Below are 19284 nucleotides of genomic sequence, written 5' to 3' on the forward strand. Positions count from 1 at the left end.
GGGACTCGAATGCCATCTATTAAAGAAGCTAATATTTATCACTCAACTATATGTCACCAGAGGTGAGCACCATGAATTAAAAAAAAAATAAATATTTTAGATATCATGTTATGCTTGGAATATATAATCAAAGGATGCATCAAGCACCAAACTCTCTACCATCAAGACCATTATGAAGGCTAGTATCAGCCTGAGGAGTGTCCCTGGCTGCTGCCTGACAAAAACTACTGACTCCTGAACACCTCAGCAATCCGCAATCTCTGATGAAAAAAAAAAAAAAAAAAAAAAAAAAATGTTGGCTAAACCAGGGTTAGTCACTACCTCAATTTCCCAATGGTTCTTCCACTGCTACTTGTTTATATATTACTTTGGCTTTCCTACAGTGAATTGTCGCTGTACCATGCCACTATCATATATCACTGAGCTATTTGGTTATTTCAAACACCTATCAGCAGTATGGGCGGGTTGTTCTTTTTTCTCCATCACCATGCACATATATAGAAGCAAGATGTGCTCATTTATAAAGTAGGATCCAAGGAGCAGCTGGACCAAGTGATCCCCATTTTGTGCAGAGATGCCAATATGTAAGGTAAGCCTTAGAAGACAAACAACGATAACGTGAAGGCTCAAAGTGCTGGACTGAAACAGAAACTCAGGAAGGACTTCATGATGAAACTCGGTTCTTTTACTGGCTTTAATCCATTCCAATACTTCCTAAAAGTTTGCCAGTCACAAAAGAAGTGGGTGAGAATGCCTGCTTTTAAACCACATCAGAGTTATTGTTATTCGGTGTTTCTCAGCACAATATGAAGAAGAATGTAAATGAAAATCTAGAAGCATCTTCTGTCCTTGCTTTCAGGCAACCGTACTTTTCATTTTTAGCATTAAGGAACAAACGTGGAGACCACTAATGGGTGTTTTAGAGGAACGAAGGCAATGAAACTGTACATCCAGTTTCATTAAATAATACAGCAGTGATCAGCAGCCCTTGACCAGTTCATCATATGTATTCTGTACAGCAGGATGTTAACAATCAAAAAATATCTCATAATAAACAATCAAGGAGAAATTAAATGGCAGATTCAGAGCCAGGCACGCACATGGTTAGTTTGTTTTATACATTTCACATACACAACTACAGCGAGAACAAAAACCATAATAAACACCAAGGTGCAAAGATAAAATACTACGACAAACTGAAGATGGTTCAATCTCCCCAGTAATTGAGTAAAATCCTCGCAACAATTTAAAACTTTGTTTTCCATCCCACCTGACTACACAACAGCAAATTAGAGATCACCTGGTCTGTAAATGCCAAAATCCTCCCCTAAGATTTACTTTCTCCTTGCCTTACAAACATTCTCTACTTATTCCTGCTACCCCAACTTCCCTTCTATTAAACCCTCATTCTTCTCCTTGTATCTGCCCTCTCTGTACCTCGCTGAAAGTGCCATTATACAGCCAAATCCATTTTTCTTAGCAAATTGAAGAGATTTTTTCCGTTCTGACTCCTTTCACACACTCCTTTCATCAAAATTTTAAGACCCTGCACAAAGAGTTGTAGAGCCCAAGGGCAGGAGAGGCACTGCAATATAGCGCCCCAAAGCTAGGCCCCATCCCAGCCTATTGTTCTTGCATATCTACTGCAGCCTCTTCTACTTGTCACATGTCACACAGAAAAGGCGAGCTAAGAAAGAGATTTGGCAATAGCACAGCATTTCACATTCACATGCAATAAATGCTGAGCTCCAGAGTAAACTGTATTTAATAACTACTACCTGTTGGAAGCACAAACTCATAAAACTAACTGGCGTTATACTAGGTCTTAATAGTAACTCTTCATTTTCACTAAAATGTTTGCCCCTGTTGTCAGCATTTGTCTAGGGGTCTAAAGGGTCTAAACCAAAGAAAACTGTTATGTAGCGCAAAACTAAATTAGAAAAGGTTGCATGCAGAAAACAACGTAACATCAAAAGGCGTGAATAGTGCTCAGGTCTATTGGAATCAGTCCTTGATGTAAGTAAGTACAGCAGGTCTGGGCTCTTGTAATGGAATGAACAAAAAAATTGTTGGATTTTTTTTTCTGCTGGTTATATTCATCACACAATACAGCGTGTATATATATTTACTGACAGAAGATAATTATACTTGTGAAACAGAGCACTGCCACTTTCAACTTTAGAACGTGCTTCTCTTGTTACTGTGGATGAGCCAAATTCCTACACATCCCAGTTAAGTTCCTCTACACACATCAGTAGGAACTATAACTAATGGCACATGAACTAGAAGAAAACCTAACGTGTCACAGCAGTACATTTTCAATGCAACTGTTATGTAATGGGACTAGAAGCTTTTTGCACTTCATACAAATCAGTTGTTTTAATGGAAAATTACAACAGTTTTGTGTTCTCAATTTTTCCATCATGTGAAGAGACAAGAATAACTGACAAGAGGCAAAATTCATTTATCTTAGCTTCGGCCATCTGGAAGTAAAGTGAACTAAATTAACTGAATTAAACTATTTCTCTAGGCTCTCTGAAGTCAGGGCAATGTAACTCACCCTAAAATAGATGCTAAATGTGTGGCTTCATAATTTTTGAAGAAGCCTTTTGACCACAGCTGAATTCATCATGCGGCTGCACAAATCCCCACACAACAAAAGGGGCTGGACTGCTTTGGTATGGTGGCAATGCCAGGTTATGCTTGAGTAAAGCTGTGATGTACCTGGAGAAGAAGATGGGCAGCATAACTCACTTTCCATTTCTCTCTCTCTCTAGTATGGACTGTTAGGAAAGTCAATTTAGTAAGATTAGACTAGATGTCATTTTTAGAAAACTGAAGTTGGGGGAAATGACTAGTTAGGTGTGCTACATGACTGTCTGGTGCAGTCCTAACAGTATGAAAATATTTAACCCAACAAATCAACATTTCTTAAAAACAAAGGACCAAGAGCATATTAAATAGTTATCTGCATAAACAAAAGAATAACTTTTTTGTTCATGAAATACAAGCTCCCTCTGATGGTCAGATCATAAGATGCATCATTCATCCATAAAACCAAAATCTGCAAATCCTACAGGTAAAAAACAGGATTCACTTATTCATTTTATCAGCTTCAAATAGCATTTACGTTGTATTATCAAAATGAAAATTGAAGCCAAACAATGCATTACCTTTTCCAAATTCACTTAGCACTTCAATATTCTGTAGGGTAGCAAAGCACAAGAAATGAAGAGGTTTGGTTTTTTTTTTTTTTTAAAATCACTGTAAGTGTATATGTTGATTTTAGTTCAGAATTTCTAAAAAGACTTGGACAAATTGTGATTAAAATAGTCCTCAAATTTCTGTCATAACAGTTTTCCTGTTAGTATTCCTGGTAGATAATTATACGATGCTTATGTCTTCTAATGTTTTGTTGGGAAATAACTAGCAAATCACAACAAACAGAAGATCCATATTAGCTCTGCTTTTCCTGTACTTTTGTGTCAAACTTACATTTACATTGGCATTAGCAGACATGCACTTAACATTATAATGCTGTACCACATTCGGATGTTATTGGTATCAAACAAATTTCCATATAATTTATGGAACTAAATTGTCTCTTACAAGAAGCTGATCTAACTTCACAATTTTCTATTGTTTGTGTTATCAACATCCTTTAATATCCACGTAGAACACAAAATAACACATTAAGTCAAAATTCACCTTAGACCATAACAGAAACTAAACACAGTCTTAAAGTAGCAAAACATCAATTCTGTAACAAACTAAACTTAGGTCTTGCCAAAAATCAAACCAGCTAAAAATCAAACAAGCTAAAGAAGTGATCTCTCTTTACTGTTCGATGGACAACAACAGGATTATTAACATCCTGCAGGCAACACTGTATGTTTATTTTCTTTCTGACAGCTTCAGTTTTAAAATTGCAGTTTTCTAGGGATGCAAGTGATATCACAGGCAAGCCGTACTAGGAGCCAGAATAAACTTGTGACAATTAATTTCTGTCAAATATATATAACCTCACAGCAGTATGTATGAAGAACTGATAACAATCTTCACACAGATCCTGACAGTAGCAGCCCAGTAGAAGAGTTTCCAATATTTTCTCTTGCATGCGTCTCTCTAAAATTGTGTATCCTATCCACAGAGCAGGAATAACAGGCATAATTTTTACATACAGCCTGTTTTGAATTAATATGTGAAATGTGTTACAGAAAATAAACTCAATGGCACATTTCTGCTAATATGATTCTTTACGTCAGAAGGTGTATCTATTGTGTCAAGTACAGCCTGGAAAGTACTACATGCTCTTTTCCCCAAAATGCAACACCTTCAGCAGGAGGTTTGGCACTTAGAGGACTATCTGCTAATGGTTTGTAAAAACTGCATAAAAACTAAACTGTGTTGTAATTAACTCTGTAAGTGTATTCTTACGTTAAAGGAATTATACATGTGACATAATCAGGGGAGGAGGGAGAATCCTAATGACTCTCCTGTTTACATCATCAGTTCTGAGGAGTTCGCATGGATTCTTTTGTTTAATATTTTTTCACATTCCAAAACGCACTGCCCTGAAGGACATCTGTGTAATGAGAAATAACCTATTTTTATCAGGTTAGTTATATTAAATTATTTGCAATTTAATCTAATGAAGACATACGTAGAAACTATTTAGTGTATTCATTTTCTTCCTACTCATACCTGGCCTTTCCACTAATTTAATATTTAAGTAAGCTAACTTTTGAAACACACTTGTATAATCTTCAGTGTTACATAATTACAGATCTAAAAGCTTTTTTTCTGGGACAAACATCAATACAAAAACTGAATTTGCTTCCATGAATTATAGGTTACCCGTTATGAAATTATATTAGCACTTCCAAGAAGGCACAAAGAGATACTCTGAAATCAGGAGCAATTCAGAAGCTACAGTTATGACAGTCACTAAGAAATGTTAAGATAGCATATCCTGAAGTCATATCCATTAAAAATTTTGAGTCATTTTACCATTTTCTTCTGGTAATGTTCAGCTCCCTACCTTGTTTCAGAACTAAATCCAGACAAACAAATATCACTGTATAAGTTTTCAGACTGAATGACAGGCATAAGGCCAAGAAATGATCTATTCGGTTGGCAAAAGTAAGCACAGAAATAAGAAACATTTTTACTAAACAGTAGTGTTAAGTGAAAATAATAATATACAGCTGTAGTTCTAAAAAAAGCAAAGAATGCTCACCAGTGAGCATCAGCAGTTATGCTTTACAAAGAAAATATAGGCTTGCTTGTTTGCTAAATTTGACCGTACTGAGTTTGTCTACTAGGAAGGACTGTCAAACTGAAAAACAAAGGTTGAAATCTGACCTCATATTTTACTTGTCTAATTCTTATCAAAATCTGGTTCACTAGTCTAAGATGTGGTAGGTTGGACATGGCTGGACACCAGGTGCCCACCAAAGCCGCTCTATCACTCTTTCTCAGCTGGACAGGAGAGACAGAATATAGCGAAAGGCTCGTGGGTTAAAATAAGGACAGGGAGAGATCACTCATCAATTATCGTCACGGGCAAAACAGACTCAACTAGGGAAATTTTATTAAATTTAGTACCAATCAAATCAGAGTAGGGTAATGAGAAATAAAAACCAAGTCTTAGAACATTTTCCCCCTACGCTTCCTTTCTTCCAGGGCTCAACTTCACTCCCAAATTCTCTACCCCCTGCAGTGGCACAGGGGGATGGGGAATGAGGGTTGCAGTCAGTTCATCACATGTCTCTGCTGCTTCTTCCTCCTCAGGAGGAGGACTCCCCACAATCTTCTCCTGCTCCAGCGTGGGGTCCGTCCCATGGGAGACAGTCCTCCATGAACTTCTCCAACATGAGTCCTTCCCATGGGCTGCAGTTCTTCACAAACTGCTCCAGCGTGGGTCCCTTCCGCAGGATGCAGTCCTTCAGGAACAGATCACTCCAGCGTGGAGGGTCACAAGTCCTGCCAGCAAACCTGCTCCAATGTGGGCTCCTCTCTCCACAGGGTCACATGTCCTGCCAGGAGCCTGCTCTAGCATGGCCTTTCCAGAGGGCCACAGCCTCCTTTGGGCACCCACCTGCTCCAGCATGGGGTCCTTTATAGGCTGCAGGTGGATATCTGCTCCACTGTTAACCTCCATGGGCTGCAGGGGGACAGCCTGCCTCAACATGGTCTTCAGCACAGGCTTCAGGGAAATCTGCTCTGGCGCCTGGAGCACCTCCTCCCCCTCCTTCTTCACTGACCTTGGTGTCTGCAGAGTTGTTTCTTTCCCACATTCTCACTCCTCTCTCCAGCTGCAGTTGCACAGGTTTTCTTTTTTCCACGTTCTTAACTATGTTATCCCAGAGGTGCTACCACCATTGCTGATGGGCTCGGCCTTGGCCAGCAGTGGGTCCATGTTGGAGCCAGCTGACATTGGCTCTATCAGACATGGAGGAAGCTTCCGGCAGCTTCTCACAGAAGCCACCCCTATAGCCCTCCCACTATCGAAACCTTGCCATGCAAACCCAATACAGATGTGCAGAAAGTCACTCACAACAAACTCCTTTATTTCCTGCAATTAAAAGATATTTGGCTCTCCATGTCTAGAAACTTCAATTACTTTGGAGTTCTTAATTATTAATTATAAACTTCTCAAAATCAAAAGTTACTGTCACTAACAGAAACCATTCGTCTCCTTTCACAAAAGGTATTGAAAGGGAACACAGTTTATGAATTATCTCACTGTTTATAAAACAGCATACATAGAATATTCTGTCACCTTTAAAAGAAATCTAAAGACAAACTCAGGGACAAGGATGAGGAAGCATATAGTCCAAAGGACTTAAGAAATACTTGTTAGATTCAATCTTGGAATAATTACGGGATTATTTGACAACTGAAACCTCCCTGGAACTGTAAATACTGTTCAATTTCTACCTTATTGAATATTAGAAATACTTCTCTGTTGAGCGCTGCTTAAAATAATAAAGTATCGCCCAGTAACAGCATAAGCAATTTGGTAAGCTGAAAAGCTCACAGCCTTCTATTCAACCTTTCTTTCAAATGAAAGTTAAAAAGTACTAAACATTTTCTAAAGGCACTTCAGAAATTAAACTAATAAATAGCTACAGAAGGCACTGTATTAATAAAGACTTCTTCCATTTTTTCTCTGTACTGGACTGCAAAGAGGTAGCGTGACAGCAGCAGTCTTTGCTACTCTGCAAAATGTCCTCCATGGGTTATTGCACTATTAAAAAATTGTGTGACCTCACATTCCTCAGAGCACAATAGATAATTCATCAATACTGAAAAACTCTTTTAAAGAGTCTTTTCAAGGAATAGTTGGAATTGCCGGGATAGTTTTAAAGGACACCAATGAATTACAGACAGTACTGTTCTCTGAGAATTTTTATTTAATATCTGTAAACAACATAGTTCAAGTATAGACTTACAGACAGATTAAAAACTCCACTCTACGTTGTTTTGCTATAGGTACCGACTGCTTTTTCTCAGCTGATATTTACACTCCTTTTAATTTATATATTCCTAGTGACTTAAACTGTATCTCTGGATGCATTTTATCTGACTGGCAAAGGCAGTGGCCTGAGCTCCACTGTTGAGACAGAACAGAGAGTTTCGCTCTTGAAGTGAATATGTGGTTGAACATGCATACTAGCATGTACCTGCCACGTATTTCAGTAACTTTCTAATTGCTAAAGGAAGGCAATTAACACTGAGCAAGCCACAGACTGTTAAAAAAAAAAAAAGTTTTCAGGCTAAAGCAGCTTGGAATCCAACTCCATTCCTCTGGCAGATGAGTCATGTCCTCCTGAATTACGTTTATCCTCCAGGAGTGCAGAGAAAGTCCAGATTTTACTTTATACGTAAATGGAACTACATGCATCAAGTACATATATATATACACATATGTATGTGTGTGTGCATATGCACTTATTCATGTGCGAGTGGTAAGTTACAATTAATTCACTGAGATTTAAGAGTGATATGTATAACATACAGGAAACACAAAATGTCCCAGAGCACGGAACAAGAAAAAATGTCACTGTCTCAGTGCTCTATTCAGCATGAACACAAAGGAGAGAACTATGTGACTTTGCAAGTCAGGTAAGATTGCATCAAAGATACAGTTCTTAAAGTCAGTAAGTATGAATATAAAAATTGAAAGGGGTATAAAAATCAGCTGAGAAACAGCACACAGTACTTGGGCCAAAACAAGGTAGAATTGAGTCTTTATATCCATCTACAAATGTGCACTACATTTTTTATATATACTAAATAAAAAGGTATCAGAGAACAGTACTGTCTGTAATTCATTAATATCCTTTTGAACTATGCTGGGAAATTCATCATATAGCCTTTGCAGCTGTTAAAGGTAAATTAACGTTGACTAAATTAGCACCAGCTTATCTTAGTCCTCCATTCTCATGTAGGTAGTCAAAATGTCTTTAAAGCACTTAAACTATATTCATAAGTTGTACCTGCTATTTCCATAAGTATAGTTCTGTGATCATTTTCCGCCAACTTCACAAATCCAACTTCATTTTTGAAGTGATCAATTCCTTGAAAAGACAGTTCCACGGTTTTTCCTTTCAGGAGTTCTTCTACAAAATCCTTGCTGTCTGAAAGAGCACTAGCTGCTCTGTCAAGAGGAAAGAAAAATATCTATGTCAAAGTCAAATATATTAATACTGTTTACATCGCTATTAATCATTCTATGCAAAAATCTCATGAAGATTTATTAGTATCAATTTATTATCTACTCAGGTACTTCTGCACTACTTCCTATCAATGCAGTCAGCATTATTATTAGCATTCTATAAAGGTAAATTGGTTCATATAGTCTGCTGTAAAACCACAGAAATAATAAGGCAGACCTAGCAGCAATTCCTCAAAGAGTTTATCTCTGTCCTCAAGGTGACTAGATATTAAGATGATAATTCTCTGTTACTCTGTGCATCCCATTTAAATAAGATGCTTACTCAGAAGCATTTGGTTTTCCATTCTTAAATTAATTCACTTTTTTCATCTCTTGATAGCTCAACTGAACACTCTTAAGATTCTGCTTCATTCAAAGTTACTACAGAGTGTAGTGACTATATATATAATGACAAAATTATATGGAAATTACTATTAAGCTCATTGAGAACTGTTATTAAAAGAAGTACTGTCTAAATTGATACTTTCTTTAAGAGATAAGTAACATGCACAGATAATCTACATATAACTTAAGAAACAGGAGCAAACCTGGTAACCTTTCAATAATCATTTTAATTAGCCATATTAAGTGCACGTACTATTACATGAAATATTTGTTTTGACCTGCACTTGAAGTGATTCACATGCTAAGCAAAAACTATATAAACATTCTTAATGTCTTCTAAAAGATCTCTCACATGCTTACAGTTTTTAATTCTATTCAACGAAACTGAATTTAAACTGTTCACTAAACTGATGCTGACTTTATAAACGCTAGATGGCAGTGACAGGTTAAAAACTCTCAAGAGAGTTTATTTTACTTTTCCTGTCTTAGCTGGATGAAAGCCATCACCATGATTTCTAAAGTTGGCTAAATTATATTCTTTAAGCCTGCACAATTACAAACAACCCTATGCACGTTTCCGTTGTGTTTAACAAGATAGACTCTTGATGACAACTATGCATTTAATTGAAACATAGGCCAGGTTAAGAGAGACGTTAAGGTTGATTACATGACGAAATATCCTTGACTGATACAGTCCTCCTGTGTTTTATTTACAGGGCTTAAATCTACAATCTAGAAGTACTTTAGCTCCTATATAACCACTTTAAACAACAATATAACCACTTTAAACAACTTATTCCTTGGCAAAGATATTTTTCTTTAAGCATAGTCTCTGCCACTTACCTACCCTTTTACCATGATTAGACAAGTCTGTTCCTATGTCTTCCACATGTTGCTATACTTCAAGACCTTTCAAAAACCACCTTCTAATACTGATTATACCTGTCAGATTACTTCACAGGGAATCATGTATAGATTTATTTCCCGTTGTGAACACGAAAATTGTTCCAAAACAAGTACAGGTATTTCAAATACAGAGTCAAAGACTGCAGCGGGCTTTTAAGTTGTGAATCATGCATATACCTGAAACCCATCTCTGGATTTTTTGCATCTGAGAACCGGTACACAGAGAGTTGTGGAAAGCTCTGTTCCCCAGATGAATAAAGATTTATACTTCCATACTGTAGGGTGTGCTGCACAACTCACTGACCAGCTCAACTACACCTGATGAGGTCTATGAAAGGTCAATTCAAACAGTGCAGTGTGTTTTCAGTTTAGCTTGTGTCTCTGAAGATTTAGTTCTACTTTTTCTTTTATATATAATCTTCTAAACACTAAAATATTAGAAAAATAGTTGTCATCTGACTCTATAATATTTTGTATTTTCATATTCTATCAATCACTTTATAATATCTAACAATTGCTTTGTAAGAGTAATGCACAAGGATAAACATTTCCAGTGAAGTCAATAGCAACAAACACAACAGTGGTATTTTCTTGTTATTCCATACCAAATAGTATTTACGGTGCTGAACAGTAGTTACACTCACTGCAACTAACCCACAGCGATAACAAAAAAGTTCACAAGCATTTTGCTCCGAAGTGGAGAAAGGAAATTAAAAAAAAAAAAAAAGGAATTAAGCAGCATATTCTAAGTGAATACAAACTAAGATTACAGAAGCAGTGACTGTTTTTTTCTATATTGTTGTAATGTAATTATAGCGCTTAAAATTGATGTAGTTTCTTTTTAGAAATTTCTGAATTGCCAATTTTGATTACTTCTTAGAAAAAGCAAAAAAAGCCAAACCGAATCCTTTCAGCTCTCATATTTATAATGAAAAGGTTAGATTCACAGAGTCTTTCACAAATAACAAGCAAGAAGAGCCTGACAATATAGTCTGGTAATGAAGGCATTTAATGTGAAGGCAGGCATCCTGATTTCTAGTATCTGATCCCATGACTATGCATACAATTAGCATGGGCTAGAACTCCTTTGCTTGAAAGGAGTGCTCTCATGACTCTTTCTTGCTTTCTTTCTTTCTGGTTTTTAAAATCTTACATTCATGATTTCATGTAATCCTACAAAAAGAGACGTAAAGTGTGTTCATGAAGGGTAGACAACAGCCAATGAGTTAGGCAACTCACACAGGAACTGCAGGTCTCGATTCTTTTAGAAAGAGTGACTACATTACACGCAGGTTCTTTTGCCAGCCTGGATCTTCATTTTTTTCTATTAACTTGGTATCAAAAATTGGTGAAGCAAAGAAAGGTAGGAAAATTCAACTTTTTACTCTCCAAGTTCTCCCAAAAGATTAAACAGAAAACATCAGTTATAAAAAATAAAATAAAATAAAAAGAATACCATATAGTAGAAAATGCAATCATGCAATCTAGAATACCTGAGGATAGCTGAGCTAGATACCTGTACAAGGCATCTGGCCAGGGAAGGAGTGAATCCCTGGGGAAGCTCTGCTGACTAGAGTACAGCTCCTGGGTGCCTGGACTGTGGAGTTCTGCTGGGAGAGGCAGAGAAGAACTCCGTAAGTAAGTGTTTGGGTGACAGTCAGACAATGAGAGCTGAAAACGAGCCCAAGGAGTAGCAGAAGATACTGAACTTGGGAATATTTGTTTTGATATACAGTGTAGGACTCTAAAATATTAATGAGGAGGCATACTTGCCTTTGAGATACCCTCTCACATTCCCTTTTTTAAGAAGTTCATACTTCAAACCCTTTTAAAAAAAAATATTGCACACACAGTCAGTGGTTGTTCTCACTGACTTTCAGGTGCTACCACAGTTTGCTCATCAACCAGAGCAGCGGGAAGCTGGTGTGCCGACTCCAGGAGACAAAAGGCACATAGAGCAGATCTAGTATCCTTTGCTTTCCTTTCTATTCTCTGTTCCTGGCTATCTGTTTCTTGCCCTTTAGATCAGGCCATTGGAGATGAGGATGCTGGCAGACTCACATCCTCACAGGAGAGGTAAGAGTGTCGAGGCCTCAAGGATATAGCATTCAAGGACACAAATACGAAAAACAAGCAGGGCAATTGATTTAGATATACTGATATCACATAATTTTTAAGTGTGTTAAATTTTTTTAGCCAAAATACTTCTACTTATTAGACTTGATTACCAAATGGTTCCTACATTCTATCTTGGATTCTCACTTCCTTATGAGCAATCTGCACTTTAACAGCCAAACCTTCTGGGGAAAAGAATTATTCAACACGCACTTATTAGACATATTGTTTTGTAACTGTACTACCATAACCAAAGCAATGTCTCACTGCACTTATTCATTATTTGATCTAGATAATTCACGGACCGCATACCCGCTAACACTACAGAGAAAACCAGTAAGTTATATATATGACGCAGGGCTGCTGAAAGAACTCGTTTGGGGGAGGTGAGGCTGTAAGGCTTCTCTTTCACAAATTTATAAGGATCTGATGATTTTTGATTCATTAGCAATTCACTACAAAATTCACACATAAGCAATGGAGGGTTCCCAGATGTTCATATAATGCCAGTAGGTCATTTATCAGCATTTTACATAATACTCTGTTACAGTTACCAAAGTGTTTGCAATCTCAATTCTGCAATTATAATGCGCAAATATAGAAACATCACATATGCAGGCCATTGGGCACCACATCTAAATAGAAACTGTTGAGAAAATCTGTGTAAAGCAGGACTATAAAACACAATGTATGTTTTCATTTCAAGTCAAAATTACAGCTAGACACACAAATTATTATTTTGAGCATTCATAAATTGCAGTTGTATCGACAGACTTAAAAGTCTGAACATCTTCGTATTAACCACTGAACTTGTATATTAAAGTAGGCTTGTCAGATAGCAGTACAGCATGTGATAAACAGTAAAAAACATGAACGATCTGCATTTTTATAAAGCAAGTAGTTGCATCTAACACATGACGTCATTGTATAATACATACACCTTTCCACAACTTTTCTACCTTTTATATGATAAAAAAAAAAAATAAATCAGCTACATCACTGAAGCAACATAAAAATTACACTTTTGATAATGCCTAATAGCCACCTCTCTTTTAGTGTACTTACATTTTGTGTATAATCAATTCATTTAGGGACATAAAAACCCCCAAACTACAAGCGCATGAGGCATTAGCTTGGAGCTAAGGTTTATTTCACTAAAGCCTTTCAGTGACAATTACTAATTCAGCTTATAACATTTGCTAAACTACGAAATTCTGAAAATTCCCCTGTTAATCTGTTTAGTGTCCCCTATATCAAAACATTGTTTTAAAACAATTACTTTATCAAACATGAGATTTGTGCATGCAAGTTCAGCACGCAGTACGAAAAATGCAAGGGAAAAAAAGCATACTTTATTCAGAGCTCATGACATACCATAAGTTATGAAAATGTCTAACATCAAGATTAGCATTTTAAGAACAACATGAATTAAAGGTTCAGTGAGTCTAGTAATTTAGGGCTGACAAAAAATAAGCATCAGTTACCCCTTCCAGTCTTTGTATTAACTCCTTCAGCAAAAATACTTGCATATACTTAATTTAATACCAAATACCTACAAGCTAATTTCTTCTTCATTGGATAAATGCATCACTAACATGGTGACATGGAATGAGCCAGAGCGAACCATTGCTTTGGAAAGCCTTTGATCCTTTTGTATTATTGCATTTTGGACAGCCTGAATACTGCCGGTAATCTGTGAAGAAAGACAGACACAGAAACAACAGTTAGCCATTACAATTACTGTATCCCATCATGCAAGCGAACAAGAAAGCACACAAACTGAAATCAAGCGTTTATGTAAAAACCATTCTAGCAGAAGAAAGTTTTATCCTCTGACAAAGCTGTGCTAATTGACCCGAGTAAACTCAAAGTGGGTACAAACGGAGTGATTAATAAATCACGGGACACTCCCTATCACATCTTAATAGGAGTTTGCTTCCATAACTATGAAATATTCCTGGACCGTGTTAAGATCATCCAGTTTTACACTTCTTCAAGGACTTTCTCTGCCCACTTTGCTAAACTTGTATGTTGCTATGCGCAGAGAGCATCTGTAAAAACAAAGAGATCTTTGCAGGATCAGGCACATACAAAACAGGAATATTCAGTAAATCATTTGCAGGGATACCTGATTTACAATTCCGATTATACTGTCCAATAGACAGTATATACTCTCTTCAAACATATTTTAATGACTTCCCATATATGTATACATTTCTAACTTCATCAGTCTTTTTCTTTAAAATTATTTGAATTACATTTTCTTCACTGAAAATTATTTGTATGGTTATACATAATTTATAAATTGTATTCAAAATTTTAACTGTGCTTGCCATTATGATAGTAGTATTGTAGTGATTTATAAAAAAAACAACCAAACAAAAAAAAAAACAAACCTGCAACAATGCTTGAATATGTTAGTCGAAATTAAATCAAATCCAATAACCTCGACCATCTGACAAAATGAGTTATTTCCTAAAGCATGGTAAGCAAAGACATTACAGACTAATCAGCTTTGGTGTATTAAGTCTAAAAGAAGCATGTAGAAGGCTTCAATCTGATTTTTTTAATTATTTTTTTTTTTAATTTGAAACTCAGTGCTGAATGCTTCACAGATATTCTGTACATATTCACTTTTATAGCATAACCACAAGTAGCTCTTAGGTTAAAAAAAAAAAAAAAAGCCTTGGTATATTTTGGTAGCTCTGTTAATTGTAAGGAACACACACATTTCCTGAAAAAACATAATCTAATGGGAGTGGTCAGTATTTTCCTGACCAAATTTCTCAAGATGCCTTTCGCCATGCAGGAGTTTTACCTAATGTGCCATAGATATCTAATAGTGCCATATACATAAAACCAAATTATAACTGAAAGGAACCAACTCTAGGGAGAGTGGGGAGGAGGAAGGAAGGTAAAAGCCACTTGCCAGAAAAAGGTGATATGGCATCTACAAAACCACAAGTGTCTTAAGTAGTGTAAGACATATGAAGAAAACTTCACCAAGATTTTCATCATAAATATGTTGTAATAAGATCATCTTCCTTCATATGTCAGAACTGATCTTATCCTGGATAAATAACACTTTTATTGTCTCAGATGTAGGAGAAATTTAACCAACATTTAAGCAAAAAACTGGTAAGCATAATCATCCCCGATAATTACAATGTATTGACTGCATAATTATTTAAATCTATAAACTAAAGCAAATGCAGTTATCCCTGTAAAGAAAAAGAAAAAAAAAACAAACAAAAAGCAAACAAAACAAAAACCCCCAAACTTCAAAAATGAAATCACCTATCATATGAATTACAATTTTATTCCATTTTCAACTATTGCTTCTAAATTTAATTTTCATCTGAGAGCTGGCAAAAAAAAAGTATAAAAATTTAAAAAAGTAAGTGTACAAGCCCTTCAGAATATAGAAGAAAGGTGTGGAACTGTGTTATCCGTCTTAGCTCTGAAAAAGATCAATGTTATTGAGCATTCAGATTACCAGTCAATATCCCCACATCCCCTTACCCATATGATTTCCTTCAGTAGTACTTCTGAGTCCCTTCCTGCTCATTGCCTAAACTACCTCCAGCTCCCTGATATAGTTCAGTTCTGGCTTGGGCGAGAAGCCACACATGCTGTGTCTGATTTTCAGGGGCCAACTGGCTAACAAACAGGCAGATATTCATTCGCCAGCTGCCAGGTCTAGAAGAATAGGTAATTGCCGCACTCACACTACAGTCTTCAACAAAAGCATGTTCTTTCAAGGCTCTCTCTTTTACACAAGCACCAATTCCACAAAAAATTGTAAGAAATTAGTATCTCCAAGATGTCTATTTTTTTATCCAAATTTGAACAACAGGTTGAAAACGCATAGCAGGTTCAAAACCCACAAAACCCCAATGGGGTTATAACAAGACAAACAGATAGGCAGGCTCACACCTGTATAAACTCCATTAGGAAACCAAGCAAAAAACTAATGAATAACATACCTTTGGAACCGGACTAATTCCAAAGATAGCCAGTTAGCAGTTCCAGAAACAAACTATTGCTGAACCCACCTGGAAAGTATGAAACAAGCTGCCTTTTTGATAAAGGCAAATAAAAGAAGACTGAGCACATTCTCTATCTCTGGCTAAAGTGACAACATTCTACCCAATCTACACTATTTGGAAAGAAGAAAAGAAGTCTTCAACTACATTTCTGTGAATTTCAAGAATCTATTTTTAATATGTTTTCCCAGAAGTTATGCGATCAAAACATAACACAAAAGCTCTAGCATAGCTGTGCCATCACAATCCATAATATAACTTCCGATTTGTTCTGTTTTGTTCAATAAATCTAAGGTGCAATTACCAGTTGAGTGTGCTGAATTTTATTTAAGCAAACCAGGACTCTTCCTACATCTCTGTATAACTAGTTATGACCCACTGTATAAATAAAAACTTTAAATAGATATTTAAACTGCTATTTACATTACTTTAAAAGTTTTATGCTGTATTTCAACTGCTATCATGCTATTTCTTTTAACTTGAGATTCCCTAACTTAACTAAAAGTAACGTCTGAAGGCAGATCATACTCAACAATTCCCCACTCAGATTATTTTAAAAAGCGCTCCAAAATAAGGCCTCAAAAACTAATTTCAAGGTCCACTCTCCCATTACTTAGAATATGTTATTCTGAAGAGTAATAAAATAACTTAGTTTTGCATATTACAAGGATACTACTAGTAAGTGAATATGAAGACTATAAGCTTTAAAGATTTAACAGACTAATTATAAGACTGGAGGACCTTGAAAGGCTAACCTACCAAGTGATAACACGTCAGATGAAACAAACAAACAAAATTACCAGAAAAGAATACAGTGATAATCATCCATTTAACTATTTTTGCACAAGTAATAATGCAAAGTTCAATATAAATTCAAAATTAATGGAACACCACACTTACTTCTGAACATTCAAAACATAACTGAAATGAAAACAAAGAAACTGTTTAATTTCCAACAGGAACAGTTCATTAAACACTCCAGAAATATCCCTTGTTATAAAATGGTTCTCTGTGTAAAATATGAATAAAGCATACTAATGTCTAAAACACTTCACTGGAATAAACTCAGATCCTCAAAAAAAAAAAAGAAAAGAAAGGTCTCTCATTACTAACTGAAATACTTCCAGTAATTACCAGATTCCCTCTGGCTATCAAGAAACCAGGTGTCTTAACTCTAAATTTTGGCTAAAGTTGCCTATACAAATTCCAACGTGTATTTTCTACTTTCAGAACAACTCTACATCTAAGGCAAGTATAAACAAAACTTTCTAGCAAAGTCCTGGAATTCCCAAATGCTCTGAGATTTAATATAGCTGTTCCTTTAGCTCTGTATGTAAGACTAAATACATGACATATAAAAAAGCACACATAGTTAAGACATTTCCACTCAACTAGCCATGGAACACAGTAACAATTGTAAGCAGGAATTCCCAATTATCAGATTATATAACCCTTACATTATTCTTCCACTTGTTAAATCATGGAACAGACAGGAAGAAAAGATATTTCAGAGTAAGATGGCACAAAAAATCTCACACAATATTCGTGTCAGGCTATCCTGGCTCTTATAAAGCCAGCCTCTACAATCTCTTCTTCACATAGTATGTTTTGAGAATCAAAGACTTCACTGTAATTTTCAAACCTACTATGATTTATTTTCATTTCAGATTCTCTTAATCCTTGACTTCCTCAGAGAACAGATAGTACAGATGTAGGATGAGTTAAAATTCACATGAGAGAGCTCCTGATATTAAAAAATAAACCAAAATTTAGAAATGGTGGTAAACTGGTTTAACTTTTTAAACATAATGCACCTACTTTCCTTGTTTGCAGACACGAAAGGTGTACCAGAGACATGCCACAGCATGTAAGAAATCATTCCCATTCACTAAATGAGACAACACATGCTAACTACAAGAAAATACATTTGCTTAAAGAGCTCTCTGCACTTCTTGAATCCATTTGAACAACATCTCACTAAAAAAGTAGGTTTCTTGAATTTTAAATAAGATGATCGATTTTACTTGCAAAATTTAAACTACAAATTGCTTAGTGAAAACAGCAACAGACCCAAATTTAAATTCCTATCTATAAGGAGAGCTAAAAATATTGCTAGGGATTTTGTTATTACATTAAATATGAATGTCTCTCTTAGTTATTTTCAGTGAATGACAAAAAAAGCAATACTGGACCAGTACAAAGGGGAAATTTAAGCCAGTTTATGTCAAAATAATGTGAAATCCATAAGATTGACAAATGGAATAAAAAGATAAATATTTTTCCTCTAGTCTTTTCCAAATCAGAAATTTTATTCACAAAAATGTCTCATAAATTGAAGTTACTCTCTGAATAAGCTGCTAATGTTCCTTTAAAAATACCTGAAAAAAATTATTTTGCTCAAGATCCAACACCGTTCTTATGAACACATACAACTGTTGAAGTGATTGTGGTAATACTAAATTAGTATAATAAAGAATATCACCTTTGGATTAGTAATTGGAAGAGAAATGAAATAATTCGGCTGATACTGTTTTTTCTTTGTCTTCTTTCTCTCACCGCCTTCTTCAATTTCTCTTCCAGTAGTCCTTTTTCTTTTCTTTTTTATATTCATTTCAGAGGTTGCACACACTGAAAAGAAAAAAAAAAAAATTACATTCAGCATACAGACAAATCAAAACAAAGATACTGGTGGAAAAGGACCTGGGGGTGTTGGTCAACAGTTGGCTAAATACACGCCAGCACTGTGCCCAGGTGACCAAGAAGGCCAACAGCATCCTGGCCTGTATTAGAACTAGTGTGGTGAGTAGGACTAGGGAAGTGATCGTCCCCCTGTACTCGGCACTGGTGAGGCCCCACCTCGAGTACTGTGTCCAGTTTTGGGCCCCTCACTAGAAAAAAGACATTGAGGTGCTGGAGCAGGTCCAGAGAAGGGCAACGAAGCTGGTGAAGGGTCTAGAGCACAAGTCTTATGAGGAGCGGCTGAGGGAGCTGGGGTTGTTTAGCCTGGAGAAAAGGAGGCTGAGGGGAGACCTTATCGCTCTCTACAACTACCTGAAAGGAGGCTGTAGCAAGGTGGGGGGCGGTCTCTTCTCCCAAGCAACAAGTGATAGGACAAGAGGAAATGGCCTCAGGTTGTGCTGAGGGAGGTTT

The 19284-nt window shown here is 36.2% G+C and overlaps 1 protein-coding gene across 12 annotated transcripts in view; it reads right to left on the bottom strand.

Moving 5' to 3' along the window:
• Positions 1-19284, bottom strand: part of AKAP7 (A-kinase anchoring protein 7) — a 95075-nt gene that overhangs the window by 71125 nt on the left and 4666 nt on the right. For all 12 annotated transcript variants that reach the window (XR_008465583.1, XR_008465582.1, XM_054196300.1 and 9 more), the window contains exons 3-5: positions 18617-18762; positions 13645-13781; positions 8505-8665 (exon numbers count right to left, since the gene is read on the bottom strand). Coding sequence is in view for 10 of the 12 variants with exons in the window: in XM_054196300.1 (XP_054052275.1) it covers positions 8505-8665; positions 13645-13781; positions 18617-18762 (444 nt within the window). In the remaining 2 variants the exon portion in view is untranslated. The remainder of the gene's footprint in view (positions 1-8504; positions 8666-13644; positions 13782-18616; positions 18763-19284) is intronic.

The sequence above is a fragment of the Rissa tridactyla genome, chromosome 3, assembly GCF_028500815.1.
Source record: "Rissa tridactyla isolate bRisTri1 chromosome 3, bRisTri1.patW.cur.20221130, whole genome shotgun sequence".
Taxonomy (NCBI): domain Eukaryota; kingdom Metazoa; phylum Chordata; class Aves; order Charadriiformes; family Laridae; genus Rissa; species Rissa tridactyla.